Source organism: Corythoichthys intestinalis, chromosome 8 (genome assembly GCF_030265065.1).
Source record: "Corythoichthys intestinalis isolate RoL2023-P3 chromosome 8, ASM3026506v1, whole genome shotgun sequence".
Classification (NCBI taxonomy): Eukaryota; Metazoa; Chordata; class Actinopteri; order Syngnathiformes; family Syngnathidae; genus Corythoichthys; species Corythoichthys intestinalis.
Genome location: NC_080402.1, coordinates 25,316,466 through 25,333,049, shown reverse-complemented (window position 1 = coordinate 25,333,049; position 16,584 = coordinate 25,316,466). Strand labels below are relative to the sequence as shown.

The 16,584-nt window shown below is 41.5% G+C and overlaps 2 protein-coding genes across 3 annotated transcripts; one reads left to right on the top strand and one right to left on the bottom strand.

The window, feature by feature from the left end:
• Nucleotides 1-78: 78 nt before the first annotated feature.
• On the top strand, nt 79-8,462 carry LOC130921006 (zinc finger and BTB domain-containing protein 5). 2 transcript variants are annotated; one of them, XM_057844599.1, is made up of 4 exons: nt 79-293; nt 2,107-2,323; nt 3,803-4,603; nt 5,210-8,462. In XM_057844599.1, exons 2-4 carry the CDS (start codon nt 2,114-2,116, stop codon nt 6,356-6,358), a joined length of 2,160 nt encoding a protein of 719 aa, XP_057700582.1. In that variant the 5' UTR covers nt 79-293; nt 2,107-2,113; the 3' UTR covers nt 6,359-8,462. The 2 variants fall into 2 exon arrangements, with proteins under 2 accessions (XP_057700582.1, XP_057700581.1); XM_057844598.1 differs by having other exon boundaries at nt 79-537.
• Nucleotides 8,463-8,480: 18 nt separating this feature from the next.
• grhprb (glyoxylate reductase/hydroxypyruvate reductase b) lies at nt 8,481-12,867 on the bottom strand. The gene is made up of 9 exons (XM_057844597.1): nt 12,611-12,867; nt 12,151-12,284; nt 12,002-12,074; nt 10,566-10,682; nt 10,384-10,472; nt 10,199-10,303; nt 9,960-10,095; nt 9,741-9,871; nt 8,481-9,390 (listed from the first exon to the last, which is right to left on the bottom strand). The coding sequence occupies exons 1-9, from the start codon at nt 12,781-12,783 to the stop codon at nt 9,269-9,271; spliced, it is 1,080 nt and encodes a 359-aa protein (XP_057700580.1). The 5' UTR covers nt 12,784-12,867; the 3' UTR covers nt 8,481-9,268.
• Nucleotides 12,868-16,584: the final 3,717 nt, after the last annotated feature.

Genomic DNA, 16,584 nt, shown 5'->3' with positions numbered 1-16,584 from the left:
CAATGCTGACATCTAGTGGTCGAATTTTTTATCTGCGGCTGCTCACCTCAGCGAGGTCAATGAGCACAGCGCCTCCCCGTGAGTCTGGTTGGGAAAATATGTCTGTCAGGGTAATTAAATAGCATGCTTGTGTACTTGCTTTCATTTTACGCATACATATAGCAATCTTTTTTCCAGTTGGTTTTATTTCTAACAGCTCCCCGGGTTGAAACTATAACCCACTGAGGACATAACAGTGAACGGAGTGAACAAGACCCTTTCGGATGTCGCGCCCCCACAAGGCAGGCATACAAGTAAATACCCGGGGGACGTGGATTCGGACGGCGATCAAGATTTTTTTTAACCAGCTTGGACGACATGCAACCCATGAAGAAACTTAAGTTGTCAATTTAAAACAACGCCATATCAAGGCAGCTGGACTTAATGTTTCGCATCCCATCAGCTTCCTGGCAATTAGCTGGTCAATAGCCAGCTAACGTTAGCCTCACCGGGGCCCAAATTCCGCTGCATTTTCCAGTCATCCTTTGACTTTGTAAGGTAACTTAAATAGCACCCCACGACAACATCTAATGTTTGCTGTATAATTAGCCAAAGAGGACAGTAAGTAGTCTAGCCATCACCTTACTAGCTAGGTATTGATCATTTATCTGGCATCTAAGCTAGCTTGTAACTGATGCTGTAATGAGTAAATCATTACTGGCCAAGAAGATTTTTTTCGTGACATATTTGTGTATTACGGTGTAATGGACTGTGTTAAAAGTGTTGATATTTTTGCCGGTAAAATAATATTATTAGTAGCGCACCAACTCTTACATTTTAAATTGGGAAATATATGCAAAGGCTAGAGGAAGCAAAAATTTTACTCCATGGTTCTGTAAGAACAGAGAAAGGAGGAAGTCTTCTTCACAAACCAAAAGATACGGATCGTACAAGCAGTTGTACTAAATAAATTAAGGCAAAATGTACTGTAGTTCAAATGTCAGAGTTGGAAAAAAACCATTATGTTTAAAATAAATAAATGAATGAATGAATGAATGACTCCTGTACTCGAATAAAATTAAAATGTGTGTATGAAACTACTTTGACAAGTACAAAGTATCAGATACAGGCATGTGCCGGTATGATATTCTGATGGTATAACCTTAAGCCAAAATATCACGGTATTGCAATTACAGCTCTAAAATGTGTTACACTGAGATATCTTGGTGTTTTTTTTAAAAAAATCCATTGAATAGGATTTTTATTTTTCAAAACATATTAGCAAATTGGAACATAAATACAATGTTAAGTTAAGAAAAATAACAAAATATTCTAAATAAAATTAAAATAATTGCAGTCCTTTAGGTGAGTATGAAGCCAAAGCTCAACATTATTACCATCAGAACAAAAATAATTGATTTTTCATAAAAAGCACGTGTGTATGACTTGTATCATGTTTACATTAAACACACACTCTTTCTCAACACAGACAGTTGGCGGAGAGAAAAAAACACATGTTTTACCACCACTAGACACACTAAACACGCTGGCGCCAACTCTCGTAGCTGGTGGGAAACATTCATGACAGTGTTTACTAACCTTTAAATTTGTATAAATGCAAACTCATATCGGAGGTGTTGCCTCCTCGGCAGCCCGCCTCCGCAATCATGATTTACCTGTCAGTTGGCCCTCCCCCTCTTAGCCGCGGCCATCTGTAACTTTTCTGTAGCCAATGTATTCCCATACCAGCAATTTCGTTTTCTTTGTTGGGGAAAAGTCCAGGAGTTTAACCTCCTCCAGCCATCGTGTACCACAGCTGACTCACTGACACTGAGCAACAACCATTGAGGGAGGGTTGAGCCTTGCGGATGCAAACGTGGATTCCTCCATGCATTTTGGGAGCATAAAAAATTGCAGTGTGACAGAAAATTTTTGCAGTTTTAAAACCTTGACATTTTCATACCACGGTATACCTTGAAACCGGTAATCGGCACATGTGAAATCAGATTCGTTGAAAATTGAAAGGGATGGAAAATTGCATTCAGCTGACCCTAAAGAGTCAAATTGATAGTTGATTTTAAAACCATGCAGCATCTGCCATTTACTTGTTTATTATCTTGTCATCAGGAGGAGTATGGACTTTCCAAGCCACTTTGAGCAGATCTTTCAGCAGCTCAACTATCAACGGCTACATGGGCAGCTGTGTGATTGTGTCATCGTGGTGGGCAGCCGACACTTCAAGGCCCATCGCTCTGTGTTGGCTGCTTGCAGCACCCACTTCAGAGCATTGTTCACAGTCGCTGACGGAGATGCAAGTATGAATATGATCCAGCTGGACAGCGAGGTGAGAATTTTTGTGATGAATTCTGCTTTTGCAGAAAAAAAAAAATAGTAGTAAAACTTGATAGTGCATATTATACGTATGTAGTACCCAGGGGTCCCGCTAACCGAATATTTTCCGTCGTTGACCGATTTTTTAAAACGGTGACGGAAAAAACTGCAGTCCATCCGTCATTTTGACAGGTTGCAATTCACACCCCAGACCACAGGGTGGCGAGTGAGCATATTAATTAGCTATTGTCTCTCTTGATGCATGACGTCGTTGGCCTTACTCTGAAAAATGTCAAGGCAACTGAGTGTCCGAAGTTTCTTCAAAAAGCCCCAAAACGACGATGGTGTTAATAAAAGAGGTGAAAAAACAGGGACTGCACAAGCGAGCATGCAATTCAAGTCCATGCGCACCAGGAGGAAGGTGTGAAACTACGTTCAGGCCACAGCAGGTGAACTGTTAATTTCATTGTTCCATATGCTACATATGGTAGGCTACCTACCTACTGGGGCCACAGTCAGCTGTTTTTGTCACTGCGGAGAAAAAGTTACATATTAATCTGCTTGATGTGTGATGGCACGGTGTGGATTCTCTGTTAAGCTTGTTCGGACAGAATATTAATTTAAAATGAATGAAAACTAAATACTATTGAATATGTTGAAGCGGTATGCAATGTTAAGAGTCTTGTTAGCTCGAATTTTCTGTGTCCAGCCGCTGTAGCTCTGCTGCTCTCTGTGAGTGTGAACTCTACTCAAGCCGGAACGCGCGCGGCTCTTAAGTGTCTCTGTCACGTGACTGTGTCGTAGCCGCTAACGCGCTCGGCCAAATGGACACACAAGTACGGAAGGTGAATTATGCCAAACGAAGGGTCACCACAATGTCATTATCATCATTTTAAAAATTTAAGTGACAGGTAAAAATAGATTATGACCGGATTTTTATGACCCTGTCAGTCAAAATGACAGACAACGAAAAAGTCTAGCGCAACCTCTGGTAGGACCTATTAGGTACAAATAAAAATAAAACTCAGAATTCTTATACTTAGTTAATACAGTAGCTGTTTGATACTAGGGATTTAATTAAAGAGGCTGCCATACTGGTAAATGTCGGTTGTTATGGTGGCCGCTAGTCATGAAACAAGATTGGATTTTTACCCGACGGCGGAAATTCCTACCTGTGAATCTCCCCAAAGTAAAAAAAAAAAAAAAAGATTGTGTGTGTGTGTGTGTGTGTGTGTGTGTGTGTGTGTGTGTGTGTGTGTGTGTGTGTACATATATGTATGATAAAAATTAAAGATGAAAAATGTACATATATATGTGATAAAAATTAAAGTTGAAAAAATATATAGACATGGAAAAATAAAATATATTTAAATAAGTAGAGATTTAAATAATAAAACACTTTGATACATTTATTGTTTATTTTCTTTATTTACAACTAGTTATCCTATAGTAGGCTCCTCTGTGCACACAACCATTGAAATTTGTGTTGCAGGTAGTGACAGCAGAGGCGTTTGCCGCCCTGGTGGACATGATGTATACGTCCACCCTAATGCTTGGAGAGAGCAACGTTATGGACATCTTGCTTGCCGCCTCACATTTGCACCTCAACAATGTGGTCAAAGCCTGCAAACACTACCTGACGACACGAACCCTACCCTTGTCCCCATCTTGTGACAGACCCCCACCTCACCACCAACAGGAGCAGCAGAGGCACAGGCAGCAGGTGGCAGATTTGGTGAACCCCGCCTTAGCCACCAATGCTAACCTGGCTGCAAATGCCGCCACCTCAAAGTTGCAGCGTTCATTTTTGTTGCAGCAACTTGGCCTCAGCTTGGTGAATTCTGCTTTAGGTGGAATGGAGGACGAGGGGGTGGGCGGCAGAGTGATGGAACAAAGAGCTTCTTTCCCTATGCGCCGCTTTCATAAGCGCAAAGCCTCTCCAGGCTTATCAGAGGGGCCCAGACAGAGACCGCGACCCTCCGCCCAGAACTTGGGGTTGCTTTCGGAAGAGGGGGTGAACCCAGACCGTGAGGACAGAGCACTTCTCTCGCCAGACTCCCACAAAATGGGGGACGACTCCAAACTGGATGCGGGCATGCTCTGCGCCCCTCAGGATGACCCTCAGATGCCGAGCCAGTCAGACAGTGTGCGGTGTGAGGGGGACAACAGGGGGATAATGCTGGGAGGGGTGGGCAAGGAGGAGGACATGGAGGATGGAGACCACCAGGCCAGTGGAGTAAAGATCAAATCAGGAAGTGAGGGAGAGGAAGAGGCAGAAGAAAAAGAACAGAAGGTACGTATTTCTTGGTCTATTGCAGACTTTTTTTCAGCTGAAGAGTCAAATTAAAAATGTGGTTCAATTGGTATCAATTAATGATGATCTTAGCAATTATTCATTTATCACGAGGAATATTGATGACAAATCCCCGTGACGAAAATGTACATCATCTGTTAAGACTACAACAATTGAATCGGGCAACTAATTCCCTAGTCAAAGCTGTTACAAAATGGATAGAGCCCATAATATGAAATACAGTCCCATGACTCAGATATGAGTCTTACTCCAAAATTACACATTGAAATTTCCTGAGAAAGCCTAATTACTTGACAAAGGACTAAGGGACACTTTAAAAATATTTAAAATGTACAATTAATAGATTGGTTATTTTCAATCAAGGAAATATACACTTGTCAAATGCTAAGCACATGCGCGCCTTTGTCACCAAAATATACAAGTAAAACATGAGACATTTTTCTTAATTGCCAATAACAATCTTAAGTAGTCTTTGCTTATAACTCACAACTTCACAAGCAATTTTTTAATGAACTACAAAATGATGGATGAATCAATTTCGTTTTGTTTTGCATGAAAGTCCACAGCTCTTCTGCTCGTCCTCAGGTGCTGGTTAAACAAGAGCCACTAAGCTCACCCGAACCCGCAGATGAAATCAGTGACGTGACATCACAGGCCGAAGGCAGTGACCCGGCTGAGCCGGTCAGCCAAGAGGATGAAGAGAAGGTGGAGCTTAGTCCCGAAAGCAGCGACCGTAGCTTCACCTCCAAACCGCAGCCCAGCTCCAACTCGCTGCTGCAGTCCGGCTCCCAGCTTCTCCTCAAGAGCAGCATGGGAGACAGCGGGGGAGGTTTTGGGTGTAGTAACGGGTTGAACAGCAAACCTGAATTCAGTATTTCCAGCTTCCTTGGCCCAAAGAATTTTAGGAATGGTAGTGGTGGTTTGATAGGTGGAGAGGATGACCTGCCCAACACCACCACCGTTGATGCTGTAGCTCATAACTTCCTGTTGAGGCAGGAGGCTTCTGGATCATCTGGTTCCACCTCGTCCTCTTTGCTACAGTCCAATCAACTTAGCACTGAAAGTTGTACTGGTTTTGGAAACAACTTACAGGCTGATTCTCTGTTTCTTCACCCCCTTCATGACAGTTATGGAAACCCTAGAGGGACTGGTGGGAATGAAGAAAGTGGAGGAGTTGATCCATTTGCTTTGGACTTCCAACGTTCCAGTCTGGGGCTACACTCCCTGGGGCATCCCCCACGTGGAGCCAGCGGAGCCGCACCCACCGTTATGAGTTATCCTGGTTACAGACGCATTGCCCCAAAGATGACCAATAACATGGGGCGGGAGGAGGGCGGCACTCTCCAGGATCCTGCCTCTTCCTCGTCAAGCCTGGCAAGCCCCATGCTGCTGAGCGAGAGTTCAGGGTATGACATGAGTAGTGGCAGGCCCACCTCCCTCCCGCCCCAGCTAACCCGTGCCTCTGCAGACGTACTATCAAAGTGTAAGAAGGCTTTGTCGGAGCACAACGTTTTGGTGGTGGAAGGCGCTCGCAAATACGCCTGTAAGATCTGCTGTAAAACTTTCCTGACGCTGACCGACTGCAAGAAACATATTCGAGTGCACACGGGAGAGAAACCCTACGCCTGCCTTAAGTGCGGCAAGCGTTTCAGCCAATCTTCGCACCTCTATAAACATTCAAAGACTACTTGTCTTCGCTGGCAGAACAGCAGCATGTCCAATGCCCTTCTCTAGAGCACTTACATAGTGTTCTGGAGAAAGCTGATGGATGTCCGTCTGAATCGCAGACCAACAAGCAAGGTGCTTATTAGTTACTGTTCTGAACAAAGCTAGTTCATGTCAAGATATCAAAGCAGGACTGGTGACATTTCAAGTTCAATGTCCTCTTAAGTCATACATTTTCACAATGTATCTCCCTGTTGATTACGTAGCGGAGCTTTACATGCAATCTAGAGATTTGCGCAATCAGCAAGATACGTTGTCTGTAAAAATCAACTGAACCCAGAGTACCGCGGGGTACATTTGCACCTTTGACTTTTGAGTTTACAGATGGGACTTTCACCTTTCACCGGCAGAAGTGCACCTTTCCAGTGAAAGTGGTATCCTGTATCTTTAGTTTAGAAATGATCACGGTTCACTGGAAAATGTGAAACGCACCTTATTTTGCATTCAAAGGCATGACTAGACTTTCTAGCCTTAATTGTAACTGATGGGGAATGATTGCAAATCTAGGTCAGTGTTGTCAAAAAAACAAATAAATGATTTCTGAAATGTAAATATCGAGCATTTGTGAATCAAGATGTCATGTTTTCTTGTAGAAAGTGTCTGTGTACTGTACTTCATTTAAGTGCTTTCAAATGTCTCATGCATCTCACATCGTCCTGTATTGGAGACAAATCACTGCTTTTGTGCAAATAACATGTTGATTCCAAATGTGAGTCCTAATGATGAGCTAATTTGATGTGTTATGCTAAGGCCAATTTTATGACTTTTTATTTGAAGCATTGACTTTTTATAGTATTTGCACCAGTTATGTGTTAATATATCTACCTGTGACCAGTTGACTAGCTGACCAGGGTTTATTGTTGTTTGTCCAATGTTAAAATCAATGAACCATATTAACAATGCCTGAAAGGATGTAAATAGGAGCAGACCTACTGAGTAGAAATCATATCCTTGGAGTGTAACATAACAACCAGAATGAATTAAAGAGAGGTAAAAACACTTCTATACCTGTTTTTATATCACAAACTTTTGGATGAAAATCCCACAATCATTCCAATTGCACACCTTATTTGTTCTAAAGCATTCCTATGAGAATTGAGTTTGAACCCCTAAGCACTCCGAAAAGGTGATTGAGATTCTATGAATATGTATATTTAGCTACACCTTTTTTTCTTCTTCACGATGAATGTATTTATACTTGTTCTTAACATGACAACATCAATTTTAATGCACCACAAATTCTGTCAACAAGTGAACAAACTTCAGTTAAAGGTGCTATGAAATGCTACAAGTGACTTTGCAAGTGCAAAAGTGCCATAAAAAGCTTAGAAATTAAATATTATAATTTGTCTAGCTTTCTGAGCTGCCTTGGCTCCACCCACTAAAAAAATCTCAAAGATTTCACAGCCAAAATAAGCTGCAGAGTTTTGCAGTCTGCTAGCATGCTATCCATATCCACACTTCTCTTTTTGCCGTGTCATTCTATCAACATGTACTAGCTAAACATGACCATCAACTCTGGTTGTGATGTCACAACCAGAATTGCTAGGGGAAAAAGTGGGTGTTCCTTGATGCAATGTTTGGGTGGAATAACTATAAAACAACCAGATTCGAGTGCCAAATTTGTTTTCTACATGTAAAATGAGTGCAGTTATTCTCATTTTTTGACATGCTCCCCATTTCATAGCACCTTTAAACTCTGCAGCACGTAACTCACCTGCTAAATAACCTAATTGTTGTAGTTTGATGCTGATTTGGCAAACATTAGCTATGCCTTTAATTTCTATAGATTCTTATGGTCTAATGTGATAAAAGTTAACTGGTCAGTAATGGTAGACCTTTGTGCCTCTGTTGGTTACATCAGATTTCCTCACTCAAATGCCGGAGTTGTGATGTTGCCTGTTGTGCTTGACAAAATATATGCTTACTCCGATCATAAAAGTTTAAATTGATTGTTGTAGTTATTGCCTTGTGCATTTTTTCTTCACAAAGCCTTTGTTAATAGAGGCCAAAGTGTCAGATTTCTCGTGGTCTGGTAATACTAATGTCATGACCATTGACCAAGGCCTTTCGATTGTAAAGTTCATTTAGTTGTACATGCGCATTGAATAAACCAAAAAAGGAAATACAGTTGTTTTCTCTTTTTTTTTATTATTTCTAGAAAATACTGGGTGGCTGCTTTAGTTTTTTATGTCTTTTTTTGTTAGTTCTCCTACAGTGCCCTCCATAATTATTGGCTAAAGCACACGGTCCCAGTTGAAGCCTGGGACCGTCTGCTCTGGTCAGATGAGACTAAGATTGAGCTTTTTGGCAACAAACACTCTAAGTGGGTCTTGCGTGCCACGAAAGATGCGCACGCTGAAAAGCACCTCATACCCACTGTGAAGTATGGGGGTGGGTCAGTGATGCTGTGGGGCTGTTTCGCTTCCAAAGGCCCTGGGAACCTTGTTAGGGTTCATGGCATCATGAATGCTTTGAAATACCAGGACATTTTAAATCAAAATCTGTTGCTGGGTGAGCTGAAGAGGAGAGGACCCATGTCTCTGGATGATTTAGAGAGATTTTTCAAAGAGGAATGGCTGAAGATCCCTCTTTCTGTCTTTGTCCATCTTTTGAAACATTCTAGGAGAAGATTAGGTGCTGTTTTGTTGGCAAAAGGGGGTTGTACAAAGTATTAACACCAGGGGCGCTAATATTTGTGACACACATTATTTGATGTCAAATAATTATTTCTTTATGTGGGATTTTTTTTCCCACTGAATAAATGCACTTGTATTGAAGGTTGGATTTTTCTCTTTTTTTCCATTAAGGTCCCATATTATTTGAATTAAAATATATATATATTAGAAGCTTAAAAACACATCTTAACCAGAGGTGCCAATAATTATAGAGGGCACTGTAAGTAAAACCACTTCCAGCTTACAGTTTGAGCTCTTTTATCATTGGTTTATCGCGGAGGCCGAGCAGGAGGTTGTTTGCTGCTAGACTGGACATGGCGTTGCGGGTGCTGTAGGAGGCACTGGCGATGTGTGGCAGAATCACTGTTGGGAGAGGAAACACCAAGGTCACCAAAGTATGTATTTATCTTGTGGTGTGGAATGAGACATTTTGAAGGGGGAAATATTTTACTCTGGAATAATACTCATGCCATTCTACCAACCAAAAATAAGACAAAACAGTATTAAAATAATATCTTGTACACAGGTTAATTGTGACTTCTGACATCTTTTGAATTAGTTTATAAAGAATCTGGCGGTCACTATAATTTGCTGGCATGGATTGATGGACAAAGATTATTGGTGATAAATGATTGTTCTTTCATGGCACATAAACATGCTGTTGCACAGTCGTTGTGAATTACTGACCTAAGCTATAAAGAGCTACAACTTACCGCAGTTTTTGAGGGTAAACAATGGATGATCAGTGGGTAGAGGCTCAGGTACAGTCACGTCTAATCCTGCACCTGCAATTTGGTTAGAGGCCAGTGCCTCATACAGGTCCTCTTGATTAACCACGCCACCTCTGAAACAATAATAGCAATACCAGGTGCTATGACTTGACGTGGATTGGATGAGTGATCTTATTTCAAATGGGAAAGATCCATCTTCACCTGCTTGTGTTGATAAAGATGGAGTTTGTTTTCATCTTGGAGAAAAGATTTTTGTTGCAGATCATATGTGTTTCAGGGGTCAGCGCACAACACGCTAACAGGAAATCTGATTGCTTTGCAAGCTCATCAAAAGACACTAGAGCAAAGGGATTGCTAATTAGGATGAGCGTACTTTGTAAACTCTCAGTAATGGATATTCCAAGTCCGGCATCAATTGAAAAGGCATAATCAATTCTTACCATATTCTGCATTGATGTCACTTGCCAATTCAGGCCGAGGGGCCATGTCTGTGTAGATAAACTTTTTCACTTTAAAGGGAGCCAAGCGCTCAGCGATAGCCACACCTTAGTAATCATATACACACTGAGTCAGATGAGTAGAAGAATTTGTCATAAGTTGACATTTTTTTGTGTGGAGTTCTCACCAATCCTTCCCAAGCCTAAAATACCAACTGTGCTGTTGGCTAGTTCATGTCCACACAGCCACAGAGTTCTCCAAGTCCCCCAACCTCCACTAAATCCACAGTGAGAAGAGTCATAAATATTATAAAACAGCTCACAATGCATGCATGGTAGATTTTAACAGGAGTCTTGATGAAGAATTTACGTCTTGGCTTCGTGTGTTGCCTCAATGAGCCTTCTGGAAGTTGCCAACAGCAGAGCTACAGTCAGTTCAGCTACAGCGTCTGTCAAAACGTCAGGCGTGTAACCCACACGGATTCCTCTGTATGGACACACAACCTAATTAATGACTAAATCCTAACATAACTAGCTTCATGGAATACAGTGGGGCAAATAAGTATTTAGTCAACCACCAATTGTGCAAGTTCTCCTACTTGAAAAGATTAGAGAGTCTTGTAATTGTCAACATGGGTAAACCTCAACCACGAGAGACCGAATGTGTGTGTGTGGGGGGGGGGTGGGGGGGGGGGGAGATCACATTGTTTGATTTTTAAAGAATTTATTTCCAAAGTGGAAAATACGTATTTGGTCACCTACAAACAAGCAAGATTTCTGGCTGTCAAAGAGGTCTAACTTCTTCTAATGAGGTTTAACGAGATCTAACGAGGCTCCACTCGTTACCTGTATTAATGGCACCTGTTTTAACTCATTATTAGTATAAAAGACACCTGTCCACAATCTCAGTCAGTCAAACTCATAACTCCACTATGGCCAAGACCAAAGAGCTGTCTAAGGACTCCAGAGATAAAATTGTAGACCTGCACCAGGCTGGGAAGACTGATTCTGCAATAGGTAAAACGCTTGGTGTAAAGAAATCAACTGTGGGAGCAATTATTAGAAAATGGAAGACATACAAGACCACTGATAATCTCCCTTGATCTGGGGCTCCATGCAAGATCTCACCCCGTGGCGTCAAAATAATAACAAGAACGGTGAGCAAAAATTCCAGAACCACACAGGGGAAACTAGTGAATGACATACAGAGAGCTGGGATCACAGTAACAAAGGCTACTATCAGTAACACAATGCGCCGCCAGGGACTAAAATCCTGCACTGCCAGCCGTGTCCCCCTGCTGAAGAAAGTACACGTCCAGGCCCCTCTGCGGTTCGCTAGAGAGCATTTGGATGATCCAGAAGTAGACTGGGAGAATGTGTTATGGTCAGATGAGACCAAAATAGAACTTTTTGGTAGAAATACAGGTTCTCGTGTTTGGAGGAGAAAGAATACTGAATTGCATCCGAAGAACACCATACCCACTGTGAAGCATGTGTGAAACATCATGCTTTGGGGCTGTTTTTCTGCAAAGGGACCAGGACGACTGATCTGTGTAAAGGAAAGAATGAATGGGGCCATGTATCGAGAGATTTTGAGAGAAAATCTCCTTCCATCAGCAAGGGCATTGAAGATGAGACGTGGCTGGGTCTTTCAGCATGACAACGATCCCAAAAACACAGCCTGGGCAACAAAGGAGTGGCTTCGTAAGAAACATTTCAAGGTCCTGGAGTGGCCTAGCCAGTCACTTGCACATTTAGTGGTTGACTAAATACTTATTTGCCTCACTGTATGTGAATCAGAATCACCTTTTCTTCAGCTCCTCCAGGGATAGGTGGTCAAACCCCACGGACATGGTGCTGAGGACCTTGAGGTTGGGACCTGCAGAAGCACAACCCAAACTTGTGTATGGGAGTCTGTGTGATTTATTTGTGTGGCACATGGACAATCCACAAACCTGCAGCATCCAACAGTTCGGCATCAATCTTCTCAGTCAGTACACAAAGAAGGGCATCAACACCTTTGACCTTCTGGAGAAGCTCCTTCCTCGGTACTGGAACATCATCAGAGTCCCACAGCTCAAACTGTACTCTGGTAAAATGCAGGTTTATTTCACTGATAATTATTCACAAAATAACATTTGAAATATCATGCAAAATCAAACCAGTCAAGAAAAAAATAATACGGTATATTGTTTTGTATCTGTGTGGCTTTTTATCACAACCTCTCCCATGTACAGCAGATACCCTTTAATCTGCATTTTATCTCAACAACAAGTCACAAACACCCCCTCAACTTACTCAATTTGACACTTTGTGCTTGATTTCCTAAAGATGCTGTAGTATCAAAAAATTACCATTTGGGTTCTTCCTCATAAATACATTATCAACAAATTTGCAGGAGACTGGGTCACTCACTGTCCAGATTCGTGGAGGATCCTCAGGCCCTCTGGTGGGATCTGGCGTGTGACGTACACCCGTGGCAGTGTTGACATGTTGCTCTGTGTGAAGCCGACTGGAGCCCTTGTGAGAATCAACGGCTTGGCAGTAGCCCGATGAAGATGACGCAGTGCCACCCGACTCCACCACATTGCTAACAGAAAGTAAACCAGAGGGAAGGTGACAATCAAAGAGATGGTCGCAGTACTTTGAAGTTTGTAACATTCTGTGCAGAAGTTGGCCTCTGGTTGAGTGGGAGGTGCCTTTAGGTCACTGGCCAATATGATTAGAGGGCGGATGTCTCTTAAGTTTCAAGGTGAAGTTATTTGTGTCATGTTTTCAGATTAAGCAATATTATAGGCAATTTGTTTTGACACACATGCATAACACTAATAAAATCTACTGAGGACAATATTAGGCTTGATTCTCCTACACATCAACACTCTGAATGAGGGTCAGGACGATGTAAATGTTTCACTTGGATTTTGAACTTTGCTTCTTCAAACAGGAATGAACACAAACTCCGAAAGCAGGGCCATGAGTAGTTGGGCAATCTTTCGTGACCCAACAAAATATACAGAAAATGAAAATAGGTTTTAGGCATGTGTGTGGTTCACTATGGCGTTAAGTTCACCCAACACTGGTCAGTTTACATCTGCACAATCAGCTTAAGTACAATACCCCAGAGCTCTCAATTTATGAAAATTATTCAGAGTGTGTGTGTGTGCCTAGCCAGTCTCCAGACCTCAACCCAATTGAAAGCGTATGGAGGAAGTTGAAACTCTTTGTTGCTAAGTGATAGTCTTCAAACATCACAGCTCTAGAGAACATCTGTGCAGAGGACTTTATTTATGTCTTTATCACATCCTTTTCCCGAAATATCCCTATGAATGTTAAAGTCGACAGACTACACTATACACATGACACACTTAAAGTCAATGCAGAATAAAGACAATAGTTTGGCAAACTCATCGAAAAAACTTGCATCATATTTGGGTGGTCTGTAAATTGTTATTAGGCCAGCTCAGCAATGTTGTTTTTTTTTTTACCTAAAAGACAAAATGTCAAACTGATCACATAACATGTTCATGCGTTGAAAACTGTCTTAGATAAGACTGGGAGACCCCCTCCTCTCTTACAGTGGGGCAAATAAGTATTTAGTCAACCACTAATTGTGCAAGTTCTCCGACTCGAAAATATTAGAGAGGCCTGTAATTGTCAACATGGGTAAACCTCAACCATGAGCGACAGAATGTGGAAAAAAAAACAGAAAATCACATTGTTTGATTTATAAAGAATTTATTTGCAAATCATGGTGGAAAATAAGTATTTGGTCATTACCAAAAGTTCATCTCAATACTTTGTTATGTACCATTTGTTGGCAATAACGGAGGCCAAACGTTTTCTGTTACTCTTCACAAGCTTCACACATTGTTGCTGGTATTTTGGCCCATTCTTCCATGCAGATCTCCCCTAGAGCAGTGATGTTTGGGGCTGTTGTTGGGCAACACGGACTTTCAACTCCCTCCACAGATTTTCAATGGGGTTGAGTTATCGAGACTGGCTAGGCCACTCCAGGACCTTGAAATGCTTCTTACAAAGCCACTCCTTTGTTGCCCTGGCTGTGTGTTTGGGATCATTGTCATGCTGAAAGACCCAGCCACTTCTCATCTTCAATGCCCTTGCTGATGGAAGGAGATTTTCCCTCAAAATTTCTCGATACATGGCCCCATTTACTCTTTCCTTTACACAGATCAGTCGTCCTGGTCCCTTTGCAGAAAAACAGCCCCAAAGCATGATGTTTTCACCCCCGTGCTTCACAGTGGGTATGGTGTTCTTCGGATGCAATTCGGTATTCTTTCTCCTCCAAACGTGAGAACCTGTGTTTCTACCAAAAAGTTCTATTTTGGTTTCATCTGACCATAACACATTCTCCCAGTCTTCTTCTGGATCGTCCAAATGCTCTCTAGCGAACCGCAGACGGGCCTGGATGTGTACTTTCTTCGGCAGGGGGACACGTCTGGAAGTGCAGGATTTGAGTCCCTGGCTGCGCATTGTGTTACTGATAGTAGCCTTTGTTACTGTGGTCCCAGCTCTCTGTAGGTCATTCACTAGGTCCCCCCGTGTGGTTCTGGGATTTTTGCTCACCGTTCTTGTTATAATTTTGATGCCACGGGGTGAGATCTTGCATGGAGCCCCAGATCGAGGAGATTATCAGTGGTCTTGCATGTCTTCCATTTTGTAATAATTGCTCCCACAGTTGATTTCTTTACACCAAGCTTTTTACCTTTTGCAGATTCTGTCTTCCCAGCCTGGTGCAGGTCTACAATTTTGTCTCTAGTGTCCTTGGACAGCTCTTTGGTCTTGGCCATAGTGGAGTTTGTAGTGTGACTGACTGAGATTGTGGACAGGTGTCTTTTATACCGATAATGAGTTAAAACAGGTGCCATTAATACAGGTAACGAGTGGAGCCTCATTAGACCTCGTTAGAACAAGTTAGACCTCTCTGACAGCCAGAAATTGTTTGTAGGTGACCAAATACTTATTTTCCACTCTAATTTGGAAATAAATTCTTTAAAAATCAAACAATGTGTTTTCTGTTTTTTTTTTTTTTCACATTCTGTCTCTCATGGTTAAGGTTTACCCATGTTGACAATTACAGGCCTCTCTAATCTTTTCAAGTAGGAGAACTTGCACAATTGGTGGTTGACTAAATACTTATTTGCCCCACTGTATGTTATCATTCTGCACTAAAGAAACTATAGTTTGTGGGGGTTGACTTAATCAGAATGACCGCAGTATTATCTTGACCTCTTGATTTAACCAAGTTTTTATTAAGAACACCACGTGAATGTTGTTTGCTGTTAAAATCATTGATTAAGAAAGAGTTGCCAACTAGATATAGATATTTATTAATAGAGCAACAGTAAGTAAATCCCACACAGGTGTCACCAGTGAGTTTTCATGATGACATGCTGAAGTCAAAAGGTTGGCAGCGTTGAAAGAACTGCTTTATATCTCACCGGTTTGGTTGGGAAAAAAACAAACAAACAAATAAAACGTTAATATCTACGCCTCTGCACCTCATCTTACGTGACCTGCAGCAGTCAGACAGTACTAGTATAGTTTCTTCATCCTGCTCAACCTGGCAAAGGGCATCGCTGCTTCCTCCAAATCCCTCATCGGATCAAAGTCTAAAATGGAGAAGTTTAAAAAAAAAAAAAAAATTTACGCATACTGTACGTCTAGTATACCAGAAAATGCTCAATGGACAGATATATAACCGGGGGAAAAACAGATATGATTATTATGATTGCAGAAAATCTTTATCCAATAATAAATGCACACTTATGCACATTTATATTAGTGAAACAGGCCAGCAGGTTTTGCATATCTGTTGATTTTGATCTGTTGTACATACAGTCATTGTTTACGTGGTATATAGAGACAAAATAAAAACTAGTGGAAAAAAGGAGATGGATGGACTTGTGATTGGAATAATAAGGAAGTGTGGCCTGATACAGTGAAAACACCTCGTGTAACGTTGCTCTCTGGTCGAGAAGTGTCTTGTGGCTCAGTGAGGCATGCACACTTTCGATGTCAGATTTTTTTTGTCTGCATTGATTGGGATTGATAGGTAACTAGTATGTCGGTATGTTGATGATACTGACGGCGAAGAGTAAATTATGGCGGAAGTTAGTTTACCCAGTCTGACGTCATTTCGGTCACTTTGTGTTTCGAGGTTAGAGGTAATTTTTAACCTCTACAACTATTAAAAACTTGCCACCGTTCTTTACTTCTTAAAAAATATATATATTTAATTAAGATGTTATTGATGTGATTATACTGAATTTCTATCCTTAGAAGCAAGAATATGCTATTTACTGTAGAACTATAGCCTAACTGAGTAGCGATCAATTCAATGAAGCTCTTCTTTGATGACAGCGCTCAAT

Coding starts and splice junctions, on each gene's coding strand:
- LOC130921006 (XM_057844599.1), top strand. CDS start 2,114: ATGGACTTTCCAAGCCACTTTGAGCAGATCTTTCAGCAGCTCAACTAT. Junction 2,324..3,802: donor TGATCCAGCTGGACAGCGAG/GTGAGAATTTTT, acceptor TTTGTGTTGCAG/GTAGTGACAGCAGAGGCGTT. Junction 4,604..5,209: donor CAGAAGAAAAAGAACAGAAG/GTACGTATTTCT, acceptor GCTCGTCCTCAG/GTGCTGGTTAAACAAGAGCC.
- grhprb (XM_057844597.1), bottom strand. CDS start 12,783: ATGTGGTGGAGTCGGGTGGCACTGCGTCATCTTCATCGGGCTACTGCC. Junction 12,075..12,150: donor CGAACTGTTGGATGCTGCAG/GTTTGTGGATTG, acceptor GTGCTTCTGCAG/GTCCCAACCTCAAGGTCCTC. Junction 10,473..10,565: donor GCAACACACGAAGCCAAGAC/GTAAATTCTTCA, acceptor CTGTGGATTTAG/TGGAGGTTGGGGGACTTGGA.